Raw genomic sequence first — 25938 nt, 5'->3', positions numbered from 1 at the left:
TCCGTCTAATTATGTTTCATATTTATAGGGCCGCAACTAGGGGTGGGGTTTCTGGTGCCCCTTGTGCTGGACCAGAAAGGGTGTCAAGTTTACTCCATCCAAAATTACGGGGGGAGGGGCGAAATGTACAATTGCTCCAGGCCATATAGAACCTATTTTTGTTTCTAGTTGCGGCCCTGCATATTTATACCCTATTATGAATAATTTAAAAAATAGCGTTGCAGTTTGAGCCCTACTGTCATTTATTAAATGAAAACAATGTTCGAAGTACAATGACTTTATACCAAGGGAAGATAATTAAAGTTAAAAAAAGTCACATTCCTCCTTGGAGGAATCAAACCACTAACCTCGCTCTTTCCGGGCGCGTGTTCTAACATTGAACTACAGAGGACAGACGTTTTCTAATCTTATAAACACCATGACCTTTTAGGGCTGAACGGCATCGCACAGTATAGTCCTCCTACCACGAGATGAGATTTGGCTACGGCACGTCATGTCACGTCAAACGATTCTATTTTATCCTAGAGGGATATGCCAATCGTGAAAACTCAGTCGCTGATGAACTTTTCTCGATGTGCAATCGTTTTACCAAAAAAAATTGAATAAAATCATCCGACGTGACGTGACATGACGCAGCGAAAATTCATCTCGAGGTCGGAGGACTACACAGGCTCGTAACGAAATTAGCCCCCAGATGGCGACGTACGATGACTGGATACCAAGCGAAGATAATTTGAAAAGTTACATTCCTGTGCGGGGTGCAGCATAATTAGCGGAGTTTGATCGTTTCGTTAAAACAATTAGTTGTTCTTCAATTGAAATTGGGTGTTGGTTTTCCACATGAAAATAGACAATTCAGCACAAGGTATGATACCGATATAAATTTTATGCACTCGGGGTGTCCCATAATTGAAGGAATTGGTACATTTTTGAATGCGGTTTGTGAAAAAGTTGTTCTTATGAAGGGAGATATGTTTCTTGGTACAGAAAAAAAAAATTAGTTTAAATTTTTTTTACAGAGAGCGTTGAACGAAAGTAAGTCTCTGGAAATATGAAAATCGGAGTCTTATGGAATGCAGAGCGTACGATTAACAGTTCATTTCTAAATTTTCTTTTTACTGGCGCTTACATAAGTTTAACATTATGATATCGATTGGTGAACCGGTTTTAAGTAGAATCAACTAATAATTCTGGTTAATTACCAATTCTTCACCACGAATAGGCAAACGAAGATTTACGAACGTTTCGGACACAGAAAAGAACGAAGAAAGGTTCGGGCGAAATACTATAATTCACTTTAGTGCAGCGCCCTCCATCGAGAAAAGTTTGAACCAAACCCTTTTTACGTGCTTAAAATCATCCTTCGTTCGAATAACTTTTTCACAAATGGCATTCAAACATACCCATTCCTATAATTTTTATGAATTTTTAAACTATTTACGGATTTTCATGGGACACCTTATACAGTATATACCAATAGTATTTTTACGTTTGTCGAAGAATTTCAGAAATTATTTTTCACAAGCAAAATATGAATATATCTGAAACTAATGGGTAATAGGTTATTTTGTAATGCCATTTGATTTATTTATTTGTAGATGACAATCTAATTGTTTAAGGAGGGGGGGGGGGGGATATAGTGAATCACCCGATGGGCTCGTATCGCGATGACCCAGGTTCAAACGCCACAGTGGTGGTCGGCTGAAGCTGGCTTTCTATGGTTCCTAAATTTGAAGCGCGAATGCGAGCCGATCGCCCCGTTAAAAAAAATCTCGCCACAGAGAGCAACAGCCTTGCAAAGCTACGAATGATCAATCGACTCACATTCTGAAATATAGCTGGGAGCACGAATTCAGGCACAACACCATATACACGCACACTTCCGGCACAACTCAATCGGAATGTCTCCCGTAAATAAAGTGTGATGATGAAGGACGTGCGTTTCCTTGTGTGATTAGTGTATTTCATTTAACCGATGTATCCAGTCCACCCACCCCGTTGTTTCGCAACTCGTTATCAGCACGAAGGCTCCTGGATAGACGTTTCATCGGTAAGTAGGAAGTAGATAAGTTAAATCTAAGTTCACAAAGGATCGAAAAAAATTCTATACGCGTGGACCTAAGCCTAATAAAGATGGAGGAATTGAAGATTCCAAAGCTTAATAGGGACAATTACAACGCGTGGAGTATACGGACGCGCGCCGCACGGGTGCAGAAAAACTGCTGGGATGCCATAGAACCCGGATACGGACCGGAACTGAGGGAGGACGAGAAGAAAACCAATGAAAGGGCCCTCACGTTTCTGTTTTTAGTGGTCGAAGATGACTTTTTAGACGATATCGCGGATTGTGCGAGAGCGAGGGACGCTTGGGCATCCTTGAGGGACATTCACACGAAGTTCGGATTATTACACATACTGCAGCTTCTTAGAGAGTTTTTTAATGTGTCGATGAAGCTTGACGAATGCGTAAGTGCATACTTGGGAAGATTGATGGACTTACATCGAAAGGTAGCGTCCTGTGGATATGGTTTCACCGACAGGGAAGTCGCTCTTGTGATGTTAATGGGTCTACCCAAAGAGTACGAAGGTCTGATACTGAACTTAGAGCGTGATGAGAACGAACTGTCCACAAAAATGGTCAAATCGCGTCTGATTGTGGAAGAGAAGAAGAAGTTGCGTGACTATACGCAAACGAATCGCGTAGCTGTGGGCTATAGAGCTCTTAAAACTGACGATATAGGAAAAACTCGCGTACAATCAGGGAGATACTCCAGAAATAATGAGAGAAGAATTCGATGTTTTTCCTGTGGTGTTTGGGGACACATAGTCAGAAACTGGCAGTCGAAGAACACGTCCCATCGGGCCGATATGGTTTCGCAGAGAGCGAATCGAACCCTCACTGCCAACGCTGGTAACAAGAAGCCTAGCTGCGATTGGTATCTAGACAGTGGTGCAACGGAGCACATGTGTTCACAAAAATATAAGTTTCTCAATTTGACAACTGTAAAGTCCGAAGTGGAAATAGCTAATTCCGAGAAAATGGAAGTGGTTGGAAAAGGTGATGTTGTTTTGAAGCCTGTTAAATCCTGTGGTAAAGAAACATTCTATCTAGCCGACGTTCTGTACGTACCAGAGCTCGACGGTAATCCTTTAAGTGGGAAGAATCGAGGAGATGGGAATGACTGTTTCATTTCAAAGAGGCAAGGCCATCGTTAAGGACCCTAATGAAAGAAATAGAGTAATCCTTACTGCATATAGAAGTGGGAGACTTTATAAGGTTGAAGAAGCGAGGACTTATAAAGCGCATATCTCAAGGCATGAGGATCTTATCCACCGACGCTTAGGACATTTTCATTTGAATGCAGTGAAGAAGCTCATGAAGCAGGATGACACTGTCAATAGTTGCGCAGAAGCAATGGAAGATGGAAATATTTGCTCTACTTGTGTCCTTGGAAAGATGAGAAAAATTCCTTTCCCTAAAGGAGAGACCAAACGTGCATCGAGGCCACTTCAGCTCATTCATAGTGATGTCACAGGACCTATCATGGCTACATCATCAAGGTATATTGTCACTTTTGTTGACGACTACTCAAGGTATGCAGTAGTGAAGCCTATGAAATCCAAATGTCAAGTCCTCGAGAAATTTATTGAGTTCAAAAGGACTGTTGAAAATTTCCATGGAGTTAAAATCGCTACTCTACGAAGCGACAATGGAGAAGAATACATCAGTCGTGAATTTGACGATTTTTTGAACAAGAATGGAATATCGAGGCAGCTCACGGTCCCTAGAACTCCAGAGCAGAATGGGGTAGCTGAGAAGATGAATCAGACCCTGTTCGACATGACCAGATGCCTTCTTCTAGACTCGAAGGTCCCAGACAACTTGTGGGCAGATGCCGTCGTTACCGCCTGTTATTTGCGGAATAAATGCCCATCTGAAGCTATCCAGGGAGGAAGAACTTTGAACCAAAAGGCCAGTCGAAACTGGTCATAAAATTTTTGGTTGCAAAGCGTATGCGCACATCGATAAAACGCAAGTAAAGGGAAAGTTAAGAAAGCGCTCACGAGAATGCGTATTCATTGGATACCCTGAAGAGGTTAAGGGATACAAGTTGTGGAACGTAGACGAAGACATATTTTTCCCCAGTAGGAATGTGAGGTTTGATGAGACTGTTTTTCCATTCAGGAGGAGTCAAACAGATTGTCAGTTGAAAGGAAGTGAATTAATAGTCAATCTAAATGACCAAGAAGTACAAGTGACACCTCCTGCAGCCTCTCTAAGGGATGCATTGCCCGACTTGAAGCATGCAGAGCAAATGGTTGGAAAGTCGAAACAGTCTACAACCAGTGCGAATCAACCTTCAGATGTTAGAAGAAGCAAGAGACAAAGAAGACGTACAAGTTTTTATGGGAATCCAGTGTCATACAAAGCTGTCAATGAAGCCCAGGTTAATGCTGATATTCGGATCGAGGATCCCGCCACCGTTGAAGAAGCGATGGAATCATCTGATGCAGAAATGTGGAGAGCAGCTATAAAAGAAGCAGAACAAGTGACTGTTAAGGAAGCTGGCAAAGTGAGTGACGCTGCGTTGAAGCGAAACCGGTAAGCAGGAAACGTGGTCGGGCAGCTAGATCGGCTAAGAAGACGACTGATAACGACGATAACTCTAGTCGGAAAAGGCGCGAGAGACCCGCTAATGCAGCTGCCAAGGCAGCGACCAAGACGACGACTCCGACAAGGATGGTACCGCCGACGTGAAAGCCAGTCCGAAAAATCGCGAGCGCAAGGCGACGATGACAAAAGCTAAAGATGACGAGCAAGAAGGTTCCGAACACGAGGAGGAGGACAGTGATGACGACACCGGCTCGGATTCAGATTACGAATCAAAGTTACCGAAGCGAAAGACCGTAGGCCGGAAGACAAAAAGGTACGAAGAAATGGTATTGGAGAGAAAGAAAAGGATGAAGTTTTGCCGTCCAAGAAACACGGTGATGGTCACCAAGGTAAGAAATCGAAGAACTATGAGTCCGACGTCGATAACGGTGCCGAAGAAGACGAGAAGGAAGAGAATGAGCCAAAGGCTAAGAAGTCCAGCAGCAGCAAACCAGCTGCAGGCCAGGAGGATGAAGCGCATCAATGTTATTTTTCCTTTCGTCATGCTTTGGCAAGGAGGAGTGTTACGATATAAAAGTGAAGCCTTTATAATGGCTGGTTATGCCAAAAGCATGAAGAGTATTGTTGTTGGCCCTTTGGCATCATGTTAAGTGGAATGCCTCCCGTAAATAAAGTGTGATGATGAAGGACGTGCGTTTCTTTGTGTGATTAGTGTATTTCATTTAACCGATGTATCCAGTCCACCCACTCCGTTGTTTCGCAACAGATTCTGGCACACAATATCCGATTCAGCGGGGAATAATTCAATTGCCATTTTACAACATTAACATAGTTTGTATATTGAAGGTTCATGAGTCCCTCATTCAAGAAATGGCGGAAGAACATAGTGTCACATTCACAGGCGAACTGATGAATCTCCATTGCGCGCCTCAGCAAGAGCTTATGCACGGAATCTAGCCTGAGGAAGACGCAGAGAGCAATGAGGAGTCCCCTCACTTCAAATGAGATTAAGAGATGTGTTGAACGTGGAATTCTGTGCAAAACTTTGTAGAAGAGAATCACCCCTAATAAAGCTGTAGCAGTGCGAGCAATAAATCTGTCCAACGGTAGTGCGGTTTCTCTTTTCCAAAATAACCAAAAGAAGAGGCAAAAGCAAGTGTCGTATAGATAGAGTTTTTTAAAGTCACATAAAAAGAATACAGAAGTGAGTCCTTAAGTCACCCTAAACGATAGTCTTCCTCCCTCTGGTCGTTTAGATTAGAGTAAGGTAATTTGCAAATATTATCGTTATTGTATGTTTATTTATGGCATTATCATATTTATTTCATTGTATTATTTATTATATTATTTTGAATTATTGAATGAATGACGTTTTTATTAATAATTTGCATGTGAAAGAATAATTGTGGAACGAATTATCTAAGTTTCAATTATTTCCTATGAAAAAGTTTGATTCGAATAACGAGCACGTTGACGGAATGGATTAAGCTCGTTAACCGGAGTTCCACTGTAATTAAATGTACGTCCCATGTTTCATCTCTCTCTCACTCAAAAAAAAAAAAACAAAAAAAAACCAGGTGATTATGCATAATCACCGATTTATATCACATTCACCGTAACACACATACAGTATCATTTCGAAGTGTGAAAAAAAAATGCGTGATAATTTAGCTAACTACGGCTCTCTGAATGGGCTTAGTGACGCCTCAACCAGCTTTTCAGAATCATTAAAATGACTATTAAGGAAATGGTGGTCGTTGCTGACCAATCAGAGACGAAAAGGACCATGACTGGACTATGGCTTTTATAGACTTCCTAGAAAATAAATCAAAAAATAATAATAGGGTAAAAAAAAACTGAGGAAACGAGATAAAAAATAAAACTGAAATACACGTGCTGAATGATCTCATACGGTAGAGATAACCAATCGGAAGCAATGATAAAAGCAAATGAATAAATAGTAGCCCGAAACAAAATAATTTCGCAATGAAAACCAGTTCCTGGATCCATTTTTAACTTTCGCTACCAATTTAAACATGTCTGCCACTGAGTTATTGATGTTCTGGAATCAAGATGGCATAACAGTGAAAATAATAGCGGCTGTCACTGCTGTGTACGTACTTGGTCGTATATTAGGTTTATGGAAGAAGTCTGGAAAATATCCTCCGGGACCCATCGGACTCCCGTTTGTGGGATATTTACCATTCCTGACGGATAAACCTCATGAAAAGTTCAAAAAACTTAGGGAGAAGTATGGTAATATTTTCAGGTAAGAATATCTAATATAAATATCAGAAGCGAGAAAATTTGTTTTTACGTTATTAACAAAATGCTCGCCCGACATTTAATAGAATTCCTGCCATTATCGGGGAACGCTTAAATGTTTATTTTGCCATGTACTTTGCCTTCCGCATGAATAATGACTTATATAATTATTGCACTTTTTTCAATAATTTCTTATAATTATATTAATTCCATTGAAAATTTACCACGGTAATTTTAAAGTAATTTGAATTTAAAATTCAATAATTATAATTTAAAAGAATTTTGAATTTAAAGTTTAATAGTTATAATATAAAAGAATTTTGAATTTAAAGTTTAATAATTATAATAAAATATTTTGAGTTAATTGTGTGTTGTTTAATTATTGTAACAAAAATATTTTACGCTTAAAATTTGATTATTATAATAAATAATATTTTGAATTTAAAATTTGATTAGTATAATAATATTTCGAGTTTATAAAATTTAAGAGTTGTAATAAAAATATTTTGAAGTTTAACAATTATAAAAAAACTGTTAGAATTCAAAATGTATAATAATTATAATTATAATAAAGATATTTAATTATTTTTCACCACTTTTATTATCTCAATTATCTTTATTTTTGTAATTAATTATAGTTTTTAATTATTATAATTTTGAGTTCTCGTGATAGAAGGCGATATTAATCAACGGAAGCAACGTGACCAATGACAAGAAACCTAAATTTTTTTAATTACTAAAAAATTTGGTCATTTTCCTTTTGATACTTTGCCTGACAGGGACATCGCATTGTTAATTAGCTTGATTTTTTCGATCAGTGAAAGTAAGCGAAATACTGATAATTTGTCGAACTATGGCCATTTTATGTACCAAGAGAATCAAATGATCAAATGACCAAGAGGATACAGATATCTCTTTAACCAAAAAACGTACTTAAATAATATTATTTAAATAATTCACTTGTGAATAACGCGAGACAGCTGCTCTCAAACACCTAAAGTGCCAAAAATTTAACTAGAAAATAAATTTTTGATTATGAAAAAGAAATTCCGTCCATTTCGTGTAGATCACGCCATCTTGTAACGAAAAATTTGCGAACCATTAATTTTCCAAAACTTATTGAAAATCAAAAGTTTTTCGTGAGTTTTAGAGATTACCTGATGCACACATATAAATACAAATACATAACGCCTCTATAAGGCGTAAATTAAAATTGCGCTCGTAATTTTAAACCCCACCTCGTATATCTATGTGCTTAGATGCTTGATTGATCATAATGATCATGTTGATAATTATTTATGATATAATTGATTGATTAATTGATACTGTATATCACTATTTTTTAGTTTGAACTTGGGTAAACATTATACAGTCGTGCTTTGTGATGTGGATTCTATGAGGGATGCCTTCAATAGAGATGAATTCCTCGGCCGCCCTGATTACAGCGTTATAGCACCATGCGTATTTAAGCGAAGTGAGTATCACGATGTGGTATATTCATCATAAACATAATCTGTGGTTACGAGGAACGAAAGAATATGCAAAAATTCTGAATGGTAGAATCACCGTCACAAAAAATTACAGCATATCTAAATGAGTAAATACTTAAATAGAGCTAAAAATATGGGGGGGGGGGGGAATTTGAAGCCATTGTAGTATATTAAAAGCCAATGCGTGGAACTGAAATCAAACAATAATGAACTGTGTGAGTTATTGAACTTTCAAATGTTAACTGACTTTTGGATCACCCCAGGCCATTTTATAAGAAATTTTAACTGGTGGGCCACTTGGGAAAAAAAGGGCATTTCAAAGACAAGATCATACCCGGGGGATCAAGGTCCATGGCCCCGCCTCCCAAAGCCATTATTTTTTCATATGTTCGTAAAAAAAACTTAAATTATCGAAAAAGAGAGTTTTTTCCTTGTTCTTTTAATCAGTTTCTGTTAGTTTAAAGGCTTTTCTGAAGGTTAGTAACAAGAAATTGTTCTCGAAGAAGTTTCTGGGGCCCCCTCCTCACCCAAACTTGCTCAAAGAGGGATGGACTTCCAACGTGAATGGCGGGTGAATAGGCTTATATCAAATTTTATGAATTTTTTTGAAAATTTTTTTGAAACTTTAATTTTTTTCTGCACTTGTTTATTCAAATTAAAATATTTCAATTTAAATAATCATTGTGCGATAATTTTAAATAATCTTGTGGCTTCGTTTATTCTTGTGAAAATGAGAAATTTCAGGCTAAATTCCGAAAGCCATGACTCCTCCCGATTGTGTCAAAAATATATAACTTGCTCATCCCGTACCCACTCACTCATACGTAAACTGACTTACAAAAAAAAATATTCTCTGTTGTTCATTGGCCTGTCTGTGCCCACCATAGAGTTTGGGGCTGGGTATGGGGGCAAGAATTTCGTTCTATTCGGAAATTTTATATCATCTATTTAAATTTAAAAAAATAAATATTTTAATTAAAATTACCGTTTTGCGAAAAAAATAATTAGTTGGTGAATTTCGGTACCTGGGCTGGATATCCGTCAGCCTGGTGCTCGGTCAATTGCCCTCAAAATGGATGGCTTTGAATTTTCAACGTGTTCCCGCAACAGGTCGATCGTCCTCAGTCTGACTTTCGTCATTGTTGATGGGGGGATAGGAAATGGAATTTTTCAAATATACTGCAGTGAAACATCGCTACAACGATAAATCCCTCAACAACAATGTTTTTTCAAATCGCATTTAGAATCTCCTATAGTCTAATGTTAAGCTCATCCCGATACAACGATATCCTTTACTACGATAAATCCCTTTATGAGGATAATTTTTGAGCAGATTTTTAATCTACTACAACGAAATTTTCCATATTCCACTCAAAATAACCTTCAATGTATTTTTTTTAAATTTTTTACCATTTTTTGTGCTTCCGAGGATGACTAATAATATTGGTATTTTGTGTCAATGAAGTATCCGTGAAGCTCATTTCTGTGTAGTGCACGAAAGTGTTGCATGGTGAACCATTTCACAATGTGGAACAACTAATAACGGTATTCACCAACACCATCTACAGCAGAAGGTCTCTGCGCGAAGCTCGCGACATCACCGAAGAAGGTCATCTCGCCTACAGCCATTGGATACACTACAAAAAAGGGTAAGGATGGAATGCGTCAGCTTGCTATATCCAATGGCAATAGGAGAGATGACCTTCAGTGACGTCATGAGCTTCGCGCGGAGGTCTGCTATAGATGGTGCTGTATTCACCGATATGGTCTACTATAGTCATAATATTTGGGTAGGAGATGACACGGATTGATTAAATTCAGATTTTTAACCAATACGTGCCGATCTCTGATCCAAAAATTATCACTATAATTTAAACCATGTCAGTGATTTAAACCGCTCTAAAGGAATTTATTTCCTCAACTAATAAATTAAAATTTTTTGCTGTGAAAAACACTCATAAATGAATTTTATGGTGGCACTAACAACGCCGATTCAGAAGAGATGCCGGAAACAGCATAAATTTGGCGACGCCTGACAATAATGACACCTCTCGATATAATGATAATCTATCTACGATATTTTTTCTTGGTCCGCAGAGTGTCGTTATATCGAGGATTCACTGTATTGGAGAGTAACCAGTAATCATATATGCATAAAAAGTATGTGCAATATGCCAGGAAAAATTTTTTCACTAGCGTCATCTTCTGGTGGATTCAAAACACTCATTTTTATGAATTGTTACATATTTCAACAATATATTTATCTATTGTTTCATTTCCGAAAAAAATTTACATTGAGTTAAATTTTTGAAAAAAATTATTAAATTAAGCTTAATTAGAGTGAAATTTGATACAGTCAAATATCGGTTAAAATAACTTTTGTTATTTTGTTCTCGTGAAGCCGCGATTTACGTCCGTTTCAAGTTTCGGTTTCTTTAATTAAGCGCTCCAATCAAAATTAGTTTCGGTTTCACTAGAGCCATCTGTTGTTAACTACCGATGATAGTTTCTGATTTCATTGTGTACGTGAACGATATTTTTATTTTCTTCTGATAAACAATTTGTTTTTTGAAATATGTACTGGGATTTATCATTTGAATGATAGTACAATAAATTAATCCTACTTACGACAAAATCGGATACACTGAAATATCGGTTAATACAATTTTTTCTCCCAATGTCGTGAACTCCAAACCATGAAACGTGCCAAGTTAAATTGATTTCGTTTCTCAGCATCATCTATCGTTGACTTTAAATTACACTTTCTGATTTTGCACGTATGAATTTTGGAGATATATTTTTACTTTTTTCTCTCTCGTTTTCTTTTATACGAAAAATTAATTTTATAATATTTATAGAATTACTTGATTAAGTCACGCCCGTTTGTAAAATAATCGGCTGTAGCGAAATATCAGTTAATTCGATGCCTTCATGAGCCTGAACCATTGAAATGACGGTCATTTCAAGTAGCTATGGAGCTGGGGAAAAAAAATACAGAAATGAAGAAATAAAGCTTTATAATGTGAAATATCGTGAAAAAATAGTGATTATTTTTCGAATCATGCAGAATTGCTGACAAAACCAGTGATATCTTAACACATGGACCTATTCAGGCATAGCTGAGGAGGAGGGGGAGGGGCTCATGATGAGATCTTGTACAATGCTTCTTGAAAGTAAGTATGGTAATTATGTAAGATGTTATTTCCAGCATAGAACGGTGCCAGAGAACATCACTTTGCCTGGGGGACCTAGGATGTTGAGAGGCCCTGCGTTGAACGTCCACCAGAGGGAAGTTTAGTGAACTTTAGCTGAAATCACAAATGGTACTGAAATCGACCTTACTAACAATTTTTTGCTCGTCATAAATTTACTTAAAAATCAATAAGTAGAATTGGGCTCACACTCCTGGATGAGTAGGGTGTCTCTGAATAAAATAGGGTGGGAGGCCCGAAAAACAAAACAAAAAAACTTAGGTTAGAAGAAGGACTATGGGCACGAAAAGGTTAAGAAACACTGCAATGCAGGATCCTACGACTTGAAGAGGGACGCTGACCATTTCGTTTTCTTTTCTTCTTCTTTTTTTCGGAATGTAAGGAGGCCAGTAGATCAGTACGTTTTGAACAGCATAGTCTAGGCCAATCTTTCCCAAAAGGGGTACGCTGGAATGATCCAGTGGTGGGAGGAATAGTAGTTTAGTCGTAAAAAGTTTGGGAAACTGGTCTAGAGCAATGATTCCCAACGTGGGCGTTAACGCCCCCTTGGGGGAGATGGAATGTTCTGGGGGGGGGTAGAACCTGCAGTTATAGGATCCTATGGGTTATATTGCGTTGGGGGGCGATGGGAGAAAAAAATTTCTGAAGAAGGGGGTGATGGGAGAAAAAGGTTGGGAAATTATGGTCTAGATTAGAAGCCGGAGCCCTTGGGGCACCTCGGCCACTCAAGGAAAATAAAAAAAAACAGTAAAATTAAAAAAAAGTAATTACAAATATTTTTAAGTAGTAAAAATATATCAGTAACTTTGATGAATAATTAAAAAATTGGCCTATACGGGCTCTGCCATAGAATTTTTTTACTAAATAGGGCTCCGCGAGTCAAAAAAAGGTTGAGAAACGCTGGTCTAGAGACTCTACACCAGTGGTTCTCAATCATTTTTTGCCCTTGGCCCCCCTTTCAACCATTTCTCATTCCTGTGGCTCCCCCTTACGACCATGATTAATTTCCTGTCCTCTCTCCCCATTTTCCGTTAGAAGAGAGTTATTAAAATATTGTTTGAAATATAAATATGTTTTAATTTAATTTAATCAACTTTTAATTTATGAATATAACGGAAAAGCAAAATAAACATATTAAAATACAGTGAAAAGAAATAGAACAAATTATTTTCAAAACTATTTTCAACTTTGCGCTTGAAAACAACACAATGTTGTCAAGTTACTGTAATGGATGAAATTTGTGTTATTTAAAAATCAGTTTTTCTTGGGTAAATGTTTATGCGCAGTTTTATTCAGAATTATCAGTTGTAGTTTTCAAAATAATGATAAAAATCGCAAAAATGGTGCAAGCAGTTTTATTACTTTTATTCTAATGTAGATAAAAGTAGTAATGAGGAAGCAACCACACAATTGAGTCACGATTGAAAGTTAAAAGTTCAACCTTTCACATCATTTTCAATTATAATCAAGAATATCGGTTCATGTTGTAGCCCTACTCTGAATTTAAAAAAAAAGAAACTACAGTAAATGTGAAAAATTTTAGAATATTTGTTCAAACCATTTATTCCAGAGAAATCAACGCAGTGACAAAACTTCGAAAAAAACGAGTTTAAATAATTTGTGAACATATAATGGTTCATTATCAGGATTTTATGCCCATCAGAAAATATGAATAATCAGATTTTCAAATAAGAAAATTATCGGTTTGTTGACATTAATTTCGATACGGTGAAAATCTGATATGTGGTTTTGAGGGTATGAACCAAAATCTAAGGTCTATCACGCATACTTTTTCAATTTCAGTATTTTATAGACGAAATGTAGGATGAAATTTCAAAAAATTTACATGTACATTAATGTAATTGGGTGTAACTTATGAACGTATAATGCAATCCTTTAAATTTTGGTTCATAACCGAAACATCACTAGCTAAATGTATATTGTGAAAACTACAAAACATTTCATTAATAAATTTTTTTTGCAATCGTATTTCGAATATTACGTGAATTTTGCCTAAAATTTGACATAAAAATGACTTTTTTCATGGAAAATGACATTGGGTAATCCAAAATTTGTTAGTTTTCTCCATTTCGAGACACTTTACATCAAAAATGCTGATAAAGTTCACTCCGGAACCATTTTATAGAAGACTACTCTCGAACATAATCTGATACCTTAATGAAAAAAAAAAAAAATTCAAATGCTCCAATAATGTAGGGCTCTCTGTTTGACTCGGAGCCCTGGACCCACTTGGGCGTACCCGTTAAGATGCCACTGGTATGATTTGTTGGCAATTGGGATTCGTGCAAATTTTTTTGGCCTCCAATGTCTGGAAAGACTGAAAACCCCTGCTGTAAAGACCAAGTTAATAGTCTTTCGGGCTTCATTCACGTGTTGTACTTTTTAATAAGAACTACATGGTTACGGCAAAGGAAAAGGGCATACACAAGACTTGCTTTTGGGGATAGCACAGAGATAAATTTGAGGCTTGAGGAGAGCATAGAGAATCTTTCCGACGTAGTTTTGAGTTTTGAACTTCAATTCACAGAAATTTAAACAAGCATTTGAAGGATGTTTTTAATATTTTAATTTTTGTCGAATTTTATTTAAATTTCGATCATTTCGGGAAGGGCTGCATGAGCCCTATATCTCTCCCCCCGTGTGTCTCTTAGGGGAGGGAGTTGGCATCGGGATTTTACAAGACGTTCATGGTGGGGAAGGGGAGCATGTCGAAAGAAATGTCCGGATCCACTGGTCTAAATCAGGGGTGATCAGCTGCTGGCCCACGGGCTGCGAGGCGATTTTGTGCGATCCCGACAAGGTAAGAAATACTGTGTATTAAATAAAATATATGATCACTATTTGATCTATTGGCTCCAATAGAAGACTTCCTGATTAACAAAATACTTAAATTCATTTTTTAATGACGAAAATAATTTATGTTCACACCATACAATCCATTTTGAACTAAGTTGTACAAATTGACTTCTTTATGCAAGTATTTTGTTGGAAGTATCAGAGATTTGCATGCATCACTTCCCCAGAGTGGCAGACCATAAAGTAAGTGTGAATGAAACATTGAATAATAATAGGTTAACAAGAAAGACCGACACTATTGGTTTTTATTTGCACTATTAACCTCTCGAGAGATATAGCGTAAAACAATTTCGTTACGGAAGCGGGCTGCAAGCCTGGTTCCCAGACCAGAAAAGGTATTAAGACAGGAGTGGTATCAATGGATTTGACTTAACAAGATCTACCCACAGAAATCAAACGCACTGATATATACTGAATATTTCTTAAGCTATGAGCGTTCAAACTATTTCATTGCACAACTTTTTGCGAATGTACCGAGTATCGCCAGATGATTTAAAAGACGTATTCACGTCAGAGATTTGTAGTAAAATAGGAAAACATTTGTTTTTTTGCTTTAAGTTTCATCTTTTACTTTCCGTCACATTATTTTGGTTCGAAATTGACGCTTATTCAGAAAAAACTACAGAAAAAGGCATTGGTGCACCAGTGGCAATTTCTTCTCTTCGCTGGTGGGCCAAATAAAAAGACTAGTGGGAGTTAACACGTAAAAAAAATGATTACTCTGTATATAAAGAACGTTTTCTTTTTTTTTGCTCTTGTGTACGCTGCTCTTACGGAAAACCTTGTTGACCTCTTCAATCTGAGTCCAGACATAAACCTCTACAAGATGTTTCCCCTGCAAATATTGTATTGATTTTTCTTTACATTTTAATTTTAAATTTATTAATATATTAGGATTAGGTAAATGATAACAATACATTTTATTGATGAAAAACATCTCAATTTCATGATCATACTAATTTTTCGAAAACATGTAACCAAATTATCAACCTTCATGGTAGGGGTGTCCAAACAAATTCAATAGTTTCAGTTGATATTTCACAAATTTGAGAAAAAAAAATTAAACTAAAAGAAATATAAATGTGTGTGTGTGTGTGAAACCCAGTTTATATAAAGGAATGTCGTAATGGAAACCTCATTTTCTTTGACGGTGATTGTAATATAGAAATTTTTGTCAAAAAATTAACTTTGGAAACGCAATCAAATTCCCCAATATGTATTGTAAACATAGAGTATGTAAACTGTATTACAACAATATGCCATAGAACTGTATTTTAAATGTATTTAATATTGATGTTGCAATATAAACGGCAATATTGTCGAAATGATGATAATCAGAATCGGCTACGTAGTTAGGTAGATAAGAAATATGCTCACCAAATGATGTTCAGATGTGTTGCGTGAGCTCGATACCCACTTAGTTCGGTCCACACACACAGAGTTAGAACTTCCAATTTTTTGGAAGAGGGATGATGGCCAGATGACCGTACAGTCCATTTCTACCGTAAGATGTCACCACACGAGTTTTATCACAACAATATCTCTTGAGAGGTATTAAGGAAAATATTTTCCAGAATTGGTTATAAACCTTTAGGAAATGATCGAATGTGATTTTGACTAATGAGAACAGCATCCAAAAATTGATTATTAATTAGCAAAAATATGTTCAGTAGTGTTTATACATTGAAATTTTATTATATCTATTCAGATATTTCGACGGTTAACGGTAAAGACTGGCAGGAACAGAGAAAATTGATTTTTCATGCTTTGAGAGGTGCTGGAAGAGGAACAGAATTCGTCGAACAAGTCGTTAATGTAAGAGAGAAAAATACTTATGATATCATTCAAATTTTTTAAATTTTTAAAATTCGGTGAAGAAAAGGCAACCTAAATGCATTCCGGAGAGTCAAAAGATTTCAATTGGATACCTAAATCAGAGACCTCAAAATTAAACGTGAAAATGAAAAACTTATGCATTTTTTTTTATTTTCTCGGTGAAATGTTTCAGGACGAAATTCAACGTTTCCTTCAGAGAACACAAAAAGCAAATGGCAAACCATTCGACGTCAAAGACAGTCTTTCTACCGCCGTCTCGAACATACTCACGAGACTTGCTTTCGGTAAAGCTTACGAAAACGACAGCGAAAGCAGGATTTTCCTCAACCAGTGCATACAACAGCTTGTCGAACACATGTCGCAGGTTGCTGTCCAAAACTTCTTTCCTTGGATGGCGGAAATACCTTTGTTAAACAAGTACCAAGAATGGGACAAGTACCAACAACTGATGCAAAAACTCAAAGACTTCTTCGAGTGAGTATAACTTTCTCTCTTATGGAATAAATCCCATTTCTTGAGTTTAAACATTTAATTGGCAAACATTAAAATATGCAAAGAATTTTTTTTGAGGAGTTATATAGAGTAAAAGAGGTGCTTTGACTATCATTATATGGGAAAGAAATTATTGTTAATATTTGAAAAAAATGTAAGATGTTGCGTGTAAGCAATATTGTCAACCCAGTAACATGACATTTTATAATATTTGAAAGAAAATTAAAAAAATATATATATATTTGAATGGACATGGTAGAATAGTTAATTCATAATGTGATAAAGAAAGCTAGGACAGGGAAGAGAGCAGTAGCTGAAAGCTAGTAAATTGCTCTCGACCCTATGACGACATGTCTGTACGTGTGATACACATAAACCTTCGTACTTTTTTTGACCCGAAAAAAGGGTAAAAAGAAGGAAGTATGTCAGTCCAATAGGTGTAAATACATTTATTAATTGAATTGAAAAGTGAATTATGGCAACCAAAAGCTCATGTAATAAAATTTCATACTACGAATTCTCTTTTCACGTAGCAATATACGAAAACGAAACTAATGCAAACTATAATAAAAACTAGCAAAATAAGAAAACAAAGCATAAACACATGAATAAGAATTAAAGTTTTTCAACTTGAAAAAAATATACTCTAGGTCACCAGATAATTTAAATGCAATGAATTTTGAACATTTCACAGTTTGATAAAGAAAGCTTTGAAACAATTCCTATGTGGCACAAAACACCGAGTATCTGCAATTACTCGAAATAATTTTTTTACTCGAAGTTTGTTTCTTTGCAGTTCGTTTGATTACCAAGCGATGCACCTGCAGTGCATAAATCTATCGATTGCACAGAATGCGGGTAAATCTGATTTACTATTTCATTTACAAGATACACGTCAAAATAGCATCTGAAGTGTTGCAGAGCAGTTTCGTTTCCACTGGTACCAAAAAATTTGCGATGATTGGGCAAGATATTCGATGAAATGTCTTGCTTCACCCAATCGAATGTTCTGGCGTTCTCCTGCTCTTGCTTCGCTTTTGTGCTCTTTGTCAGTGCACATTTTCGTAAGGAACTAGTTCCTAAAAGGTTCATTGCTTTCCAAACTGTAAAAGTATTTATTAGCTTCCTGATGAAAAAATCCGAAGCTTATAGTCGGCAGTTTTACTCATACGCTATATAAAAGCACAACTAACACGTTCCGGCATACACCATATTTTTTGGTTCGAAATTTGGGAAAACATTTTTTTTCTTTTGGAAGTGTCTTAAAAGTCAGCATTATAAGCATTTCAATCACTGTCATTGTAAAATTTTTGGTACATTATTTAATAATAACACTTGAAAGTGACAGAAAATATTGTTGTACAAAGTTGCTTCATCATTGCAAGATGACCTGTCTATCATGCTTATAACTAGTAATGTCGCCTACAGGCAGCACATAAAATACATATGAATTACATATTGTAGTATGGATTAGTTTAAAAATATCACATAGTTCGAAAAAGTAACTTTGTTTAAAAATGCACGTCAATATTTCTTCTCCACACCTAATATTTAACTCGAAAATCCTATGGTTAGCAATCGTTCTCGCTTGACTTATGAAAAAGTAGGAGGCACGTGCACTTTTGAGCCATCTGCCGGCGATTGTAGAAACAATCAACGCACAGTTCACAAGTAAAAATCAAACGTTTAGGAGTTACTTCGAAGCCTTAATGACAAACTAGCTCAAAATGTAAAATGTCTTTGCTTGGAAAATATAAGAAAACAATGTTGCTTTTTTGTTTTTTTTTTAGAGCAACACTGCCAAATAAAGGGCTAAAAAATGTGTATTACAAATTATAAAAAATTCTCAGACAGATTAATGCTATTTTATCGTTGAATCATCTCTCTAGGAGCGAAATAGATGAGCATGAGAAGACTCTCGACCCGAACAACATCAGGGACTTCATCGATACTTGCCTGATTCAAGAGTCGAAGGCAAAGGAGCAAGGACAGAAAACAAGTCTATCCAGTAAGATTGCTCAATGGTTTTTCTTTCAATGACACATTCGCTACTGATAGCTCGTTCTGTTCCCATAGGCTGACGAAAAATATTCTTTCCTTAGGGGATGCACTTAGTGGAAACATGATGACTCTTCTCGCAGCCGGCGGTGAAACTGTGAGAACATCACTGCAGTGGCTGTTCTTCGCATTGGTCAGTTACCCGGGCGTCCAGAGCAAAATCCAGAAGGAGATAGACGAAGTTCTTGGACGGGAGAGAGAGCCATCTTGGTCCGACCAGAAAGACATGCCTTATACCATGAGTGTTATTATGGAGGTCCAGCGGTTGTTCACCATCGTCCCTATCAACATTATACATTAGTAAGTATGGACCGGTGTTTTTCAACCTCTTGTGTGTGGAAGTTTCCTGCCGGTCTACGAAAAATTTTGTCCAATTCATGTTGCTCCGCTGCATGATTTTAGAATTCCCCAATTAATTTATTTTTTGCGTGTCCTCAAATTATTTCTCCCATTTACTTTTTGCCGATCCCCAAATTTCTTCTCCGGGAAATGTAAAATATTCCTCACTTTATCGTTCTCATTATGGTGTCCATATATGACCCGTATTTCACGTGACGTTTTCTATCTTTTGGTCATTCCGAATGTTTTTTATTGTAAAAAATGATCTCGTTTTGGAACGAAGCTGACTTGAATTTTTATTCTTTACTGAAATTGTACTTAAAAAAACATCACTATTGTTCTCATAAATCCTGAATAATATTATGTGATAACTGCAAGTATAAATATATTTACCTCATACACAGTAAAATTATATCTATATATTATATATATATAGTGTTGTAACGAGGGATTTGCAAGTGGTTATAAATTGGCTAATACCCTTTGTTCGAAAAAAGCGTTTTTGTACATCGCACCCTCTATGGTTCACGGATAGCGTGCGTAACCTTTATCTTAAAAAGAAAAGAGCATTCAGAGAGTATAAAAGTGGACGATGTGACCTATAATTGTTTACTGACAAAAGAAGAGTGTTGAAAAAAGCGATAAGGGATAGTAAAAAGGAAGTTGAATCTAGGTTGGCAGATAACATTGGCTCTGACCCAAAATCATTTTTTAGATACACTGCTGGCCACCGTAAATGCAACACCCTGAAGGAAGCATGCAAATAATATGAAATTTACAACATGCATTAGTGGAGGTGAGATATGCAAATGATTAGAATTTCAGCGCAGACGCACATCCCGCGCGCCTGTGGCGCCACTTCAAAGCGCTATTTAAGGCTTGAAGATTTCGACGATTTGAAGTACGGCAATTGTGTTTTTCTTGTGGTTTTTTCAAAAAAACGATCAATTATGCCTCGTAGAAAACAGCGATCATCTTTTGATCAAGTATCCGAGTTCGACAGAGGAAGGATAGTGGCCTACCGAGATTGTGGATTATCTTTCAGGGAAATCGGTAGTCGTGTTGGACGAAACGAAACAACTGTAATGCGGATATGTGATCGTTGGATGCAGGAGGGTACGACGGACCGACGTGTTCGATCGCATCCACCTCAGTGCACCACTTCACGTGATGACAGGCGTATTGTGCGTATGGCAGTGACGGATCGCTCAGCCACATCACGAACCATAGCACAGCACATTCAGTCTGTACCGCATCATCCAGTGTCTACGCGTACCATTCGACGCCGTTTACAGCAGAGTGGTCTGTCCGCAAGACGTCCATTGCTTCGTCTACCCTTGACGCAGAACCACAGACGTCTCCGCCGCCAATGGTGCGATGAAAGAAGGATGTGGACGGCACAATGGAATGAAATTGTCTTTACTGACGAGTCACGCTTCTGTCTGCAACACCACGATGGTCGGATTCGAGTCTGGAGACACCGTGGAGAGAGGATACTGAACAGCTGCGTTATGCACCGCCACACTGGTCCTGCAACGGGTATTATGGTATGGGGCGGTATTGGATATCACTCTCGCACTCCTCTAGTACGCATTGCCGGTACTTTAAAAAGCCAGCGCTACATCTCCGAGGTGTTGGAGCCAGTTGTCCTTCCTTACCTTCAGGGCTTGCCCACAGCCATATTTCAACAGGATGATGCGCGACCACACGTGGCACGCATTGTCCAAAGGTTCTGCGTCAATCGCCAGATTGAATTGCTTCCCTGGCCAGCTCGCTCTCCGGATCTTTCGCCGATAGAAAACATGTGGTCCATGGTTGCTCAACGATTGACCCAGATTACATCCCCAGCTGCCACACCAGATCAACTTTGGCAACGCGTGGAAGCTGCTTGGTCTGCTGTACCCCAAGAACACATCCAAAGTCTCTTTGAATCAATGCCGAGGCGTGTGGCAGCGGTGATCTCCAACAATGGCGGCTACGCTGGCTAATGAGTTTGGCAGGAACCACACTTCACAGAAGTCTATAAATTTAATCATTTGATGCTTGGTCAACATGTTATCTACAAAATAAATATTGTTGCGATATCTCTTGTCTTTCTTGGTGTTGCAATTTGGGTGGCCAGCAGTGTACGTCAATAATGGATGTAAGGGGACAGTTGGCCCCCCTCTCGATAGGAGGTTCTAGGTTAGAGAGCAATGTAAGCATGTGTAGTGCTTTCAATGACTTTTTCGCGTTGGTTTTTAATGGAGATAATGATACTCGATATACGGGTGTTTCATGGAGTAATAAAACCCTCAACGATATCCAAGTAGAAGACGTGGAGGTCCTAAATCTTGTAAGAAATGTATGTGCAAGCAAAGCACCAGAACTAGATGATATCTATCCCAGGGTCCTCAGGGAATGTGCTAATGAATTGTTGGGGCCAGTCGCACAGATATACAGGAGTAGTGTTGCTGAGGGTATTGTCCAAAGGGATTGGAAACTTGGTAATGTTGTTCCGATATTTAAGAAGGGTAGTAGAGAAGCTGTGTCCAATTATCATCCAGTGAGTTTGACGAGTTCCCTCTCGAAAATTTTGGAAATTATCATCAAAAGGCAGTTTGTGAAGTGGATAGACGAGAATAATGTATTGTCGGATAATCAACATGGGTTCAGGAAGGGGAAGTCATGTGTAACTAACCTCCTTTGCTTCTATGATCACGTGACGAAGGCTTTGGGTAAGCGCAAAAATGTAGATGTTGTTTACCTTGATTTCCAGAAGGCATTCGATCGTGTCCAACATGGTAAACTCTTGAAGCGTTTACACGAGATTGGAATTGGGGGAAACTTGATGAATTGGATAGAATCGTGGTTAAGAGATAGGTCGCAACGAGTCATGGTGGACGGGGAATTCTCTGGTTGGACAGGCGTCACATGTGGAGTTCCTCAAGGAAGTATCCTTGGCCCCATACTTTTTTCACTTTTTATCGATAAACTCGATCAGGGTATCGATGGCATTAATAGAAATTCGCAGATGATGTGAAGCTAATGGGGGTAATCGGGAATGAAAGCGATAGGGAGTTGCTCCAGAACAACTTAAACAGGATTGCAGCATGGGAAAATGAATGGGGCATGACGTTTAGCGTTGATAAGTGCATGGTCGCTCATTTTGGTTCGAACAACCCGCGGTTCTCTTACGAGTTGAATGGTGTCACTGTCACGGATGCAACTAGGTTCACCGATTTGGGAATTCTCATTTACGAGCAGCTTAGGTTTTCTGAACATTGTTCAGTGGTGGTCAAAAAACCGAATAGAATGCTCGGTCTCATTTTCAAAAAGGTTTCTTCGCGTGCTCCTACAGTCATTCTTCCGCTATTTCGAGGCTTAGTTCATCCTGGACTGGAGTATGCTGTAAGGTTTTGGAGACCATACCTACAGAGGGACATAGACTTGGTTGAAGGGGTGCAGAGAAGAGCTACGCGTGTCCTTATTGGCACACGGGACTCGAGTTATGAAGAGAGACTTAATTTTTTGAATATGTTTACATTGGATGAACGCAGGTGTCGAGGAGATATTATCGAAGTGTTCAAAATTTTCAATGGGATGGATAGGATGGATCATGAACTTTTAGTACACCACCAATCGACTGCTTTTACAAGGGGACACCAGTATCCCCCTTGGGGGATACTGGTGTCCAAGACAGGTGAGGGACAATGCAAGGCTATGGTGTTGCAGGGAATTTTTACTCTAATAGGGTTGTTAATAAATTGAATAGCTTACCCCCGGAGGTAGTAAATTGCAACACAATTGACACGTTTAAAAAGAAATACGATAAACATGTTGGGGTGAATCGAGAAGCTCTATCCATACTTAGAATAAGACAACCATAAGTATTCTTTATGGGCGTTGTATAATATTTTATCATGTGTATATATTGTTTATAATTTTTGTTAATTGGGTTGCTGTATTTTTGAATTATATGACATCCATATCTTTATGGGCATCTTTTTATCAGCCACCTCGTTGGGCATTTTGCCTGTTGTGGCGTTGTATTTGTATTTGTATTAATGTCGATACAAAAAAATATTCATTTTATAGCGAGTTGAATATTAGGAATCATTTGTTATAACGTCAGTATTAAAACGAAATGATCTAAAAGACGTTTTTATGTAGGCAAAATTGCTATTTTCTACAATTTTTCTAACATCACAGAGCAGGAAAATGGGAATTCGCTTATGACGACAAGTCCGTTATAACGAAAATTTTGAATTTTGCTGGTGATTGTGAACTGTCGATATAACGGACTTTTACTGTATTTTTGATATTGAATTTTTCGTGAAGTGTATCTTAATCTGCTACGATTTGCAGTAGTGCTTTAACTTCTCTTTTTGACAAATATTTCAGTAATTTTAGCGATAACTGGCACCTTTGTTCACTTATGGCAACTTTTTGGTTCAATGGGCTCTACATTTATCCGTATTTAAGACACCGATTTCCCAGATTTTTCTCGAGGAATTATGGTCAGGATAGTCTTAACGCTTCTATTGCTCTTATAGCTAATTTATATAATGAATATAGCTACAAGGTGACTGATTTTTCAGCACATTGGAAGACACCAAACTTAGTGGCTACGACATACCTAAAGACACTCGCATCCTCACGAATCTGTGGTCAATCATGAGGGATCCTGCTCACTGGCACAAACCTGATGAATTCATACCGGAAAGATTCCTGGATGAAAGCCAAAAGAACATATCAAGACACCGGAGTTACCTTCCTTTTTCCTTTGGTAAGCAACGAAGAGGTTGCATATGTATTCAGTTCAACTGTCGATTGCTTTGCATTTGAATCAAGATGATGTTAACATGTTAATTTGTTTTTTACAGGTAAGCGCAATTGTCCCGGAGACACGTTATCGTACATCGAAATGTTTTTGTTCGTAACGGCCACATTGCAGAAGTATGAAGTTAGACTCCCGGAAGGGAAGCAGAGCATTAGCCTCAAAGCGGAATTTTACGTCACCTCTCAACCCGAGAGTCAGGATCTGTGTTTTATAGAGAGGAATTGAAAAGCTATCAAATATTAACTCAATTCCAATATGTGGTATTGATGAAGGAAGAGCATTCTGATATGATTTATGTTAGTATCTTTGATTTGCGCAGAGAGCAGAAAACTGCCGAAATCTTTCTTTTCAAGCCGGCTCCATTACGGCAGAATTCCGCAGAGCAAAAACTGTGGGGCGTGTGTCTACGCATAATCTACCATTAGAATCGCTAGCTCTGTGCTAGTCACATCTTAAAACCAGTTTTTGCGCTGAGGGGATTCTGCGGAAGCTGATACGGCTTTAAAGATTTCTCATTCCTTATATTTGTGAGTGGACATGTTGTAGAATCCCCCATTCGACCATCACAATTTTCTTTCGATTTGAGGACACAATTCAAGGACATAACACGATGAAAAAAAAGCATTCTGATTTTGTTTGCCTAATAAAACATTGATGTTTATTACAGCACTGGAATTTATTTTTCCCCTTATTGGAATCAGGCCACAACGTGAACTTCCCATCATCATTTTGCATCGTTCTATGCGGTTATGTAACGTGCCAAATCCGTCACTGCGAATCTATAGTATGACCTTATGAAACGTACTTTTTTGGCCATATTGACTTTTTACAGGGGCTCCCAAGTCCCCCCCTCGATAAGCCCTTGACGTTCTATAAAATAAAAATGTCTTTTTTTCCAGACTTTCAGCATAGCCTAAGTAAAATTTTTATTCTTCTGTGAAATCAAGTATTAAAGTTATTTTCCAAAGAAATTACATTATGAAAATGATGACAATGAAAATATGAACATTCATCTCACATAAATTTAACTAAAGAGGAGACGTTCTACGATTCCAGCGGCGTCACCGGGGGTTAGGGAAAGGTAATAAAGTGTCTTTGTCCGACACAAACCGCAAAATGGTTCAGGCAAACGTTTTTAAGGGAAAGGAATACTTACTTCATTCCCGTTCCTCCGTTTCACTTTTTCTGAGGTAGAGCTGAAAATTCGCACCGTCCCTAAAGAAGTTTCATTTCAAAAGTGACAAAATTCACTTTTTTGGAAAGTAAAGGCAGCTTAGGAGGTTAGTTTACAAAATAAATTACGCAAATTAAATCGCTTCCGAAGAACATTTCATCCATGAAAGAGAAACATTAAAAAAACGAAAGAAGATGAGGAGTACTGAGGAAGGAAAATCACCAAGAAATTATTAAGAAAATACAATCGGCCTCGCTAAATCAGATATCAACGATTCCAGCACAAAGTATCCGATTGTGCGGGGAACAATAAATTAAATTGTCATTTTGCCATTCACGTGACATACTTTGGTAAGACAACCGTAATCTTTTGCATGGAGCAGTGTGTTATATATTATTAATTATTGTATTTTTTGGTTTGGTGATATATGCTTCTATATTGGGTTCCTGCATTTTAGTTATTTGACATCTATATTTTTTATGGGCATAATTTTTTCAGCCACCTCGACGAGCAATTCGCCTGTTGTGGTCTTTGTATTTGTATTTACAACGTCAGTGTAGTTTGTGTATTGAAAACTGATTAAAAGAGGATCATTGTTAGTAAAGCTTTTTGAATAAATCAGACATAAAAAATGAAATGAAAACTATTTAATTACATTGATTCACAATACCCTTAAGATTTTTACTTTTCATTAGGAGAGTTAGCGTCCTCTATAGGTTCAACCGAGAAAAAATAAAATAAAACAAATATACGTATTG

General features: G+C 37.5%; 1 protein-coding gene across 1 annotated transcript; it reads left to right on the top strand.

The window, feature by feature from the left end:
* The first annotated feature begins 6476 nt into the window (after positions 1 to 6476).
* LOC149081693 (cytochrome P450 2J4-like) lies at positions 6477 to 25814 on the top strand. Its single transcript, XM_089237093.1, has 8 exons — positions 6477 to 6884; positions 8227 to 8354; positions 16168 to 16274; positions 16468 to 16769; positions 18677 to 18795; positions 18890 to 19145; positions 23765 to 23952; positions 24050 to 25814. The coding sequence occupies exons 1-8, from the start codon at positions 6652 to 6654 to the stop codon at positions 24229 to 24231; spliced, it is 1515 nt and encodes a 504-aa protein (XP_089093219.1). The 5' UTR covers positions 6477 to 6651; the 3' UTR covers positions 24232 to 25814.
* Positions 25815 to 25938: the final 124 nt, after the last annotated feature.

The sequence above is a fragment of the Pholcus phalangioides genome, unplaced genomic scaffold, assembly GCF_987345545.1.
Source record: "Pholcus phalangioides strain wild (caught in Gottingen) unplaced genomic scaffold, Ppha-v1.0 ptg000009l_1, whole genome shotgun sequence".
Lineage (NCBI taxonomy): Eukaryota > Metazoa > Arthropoda > Arachnida > Araneae > Pholcidae > Pholcus > Pholcus phalangioides.
The sequence above is the reverse complement of the archived record's forward strand: the minus strand, read 5'-3'. Positions and strand labels throughout refer to the sequence as shown.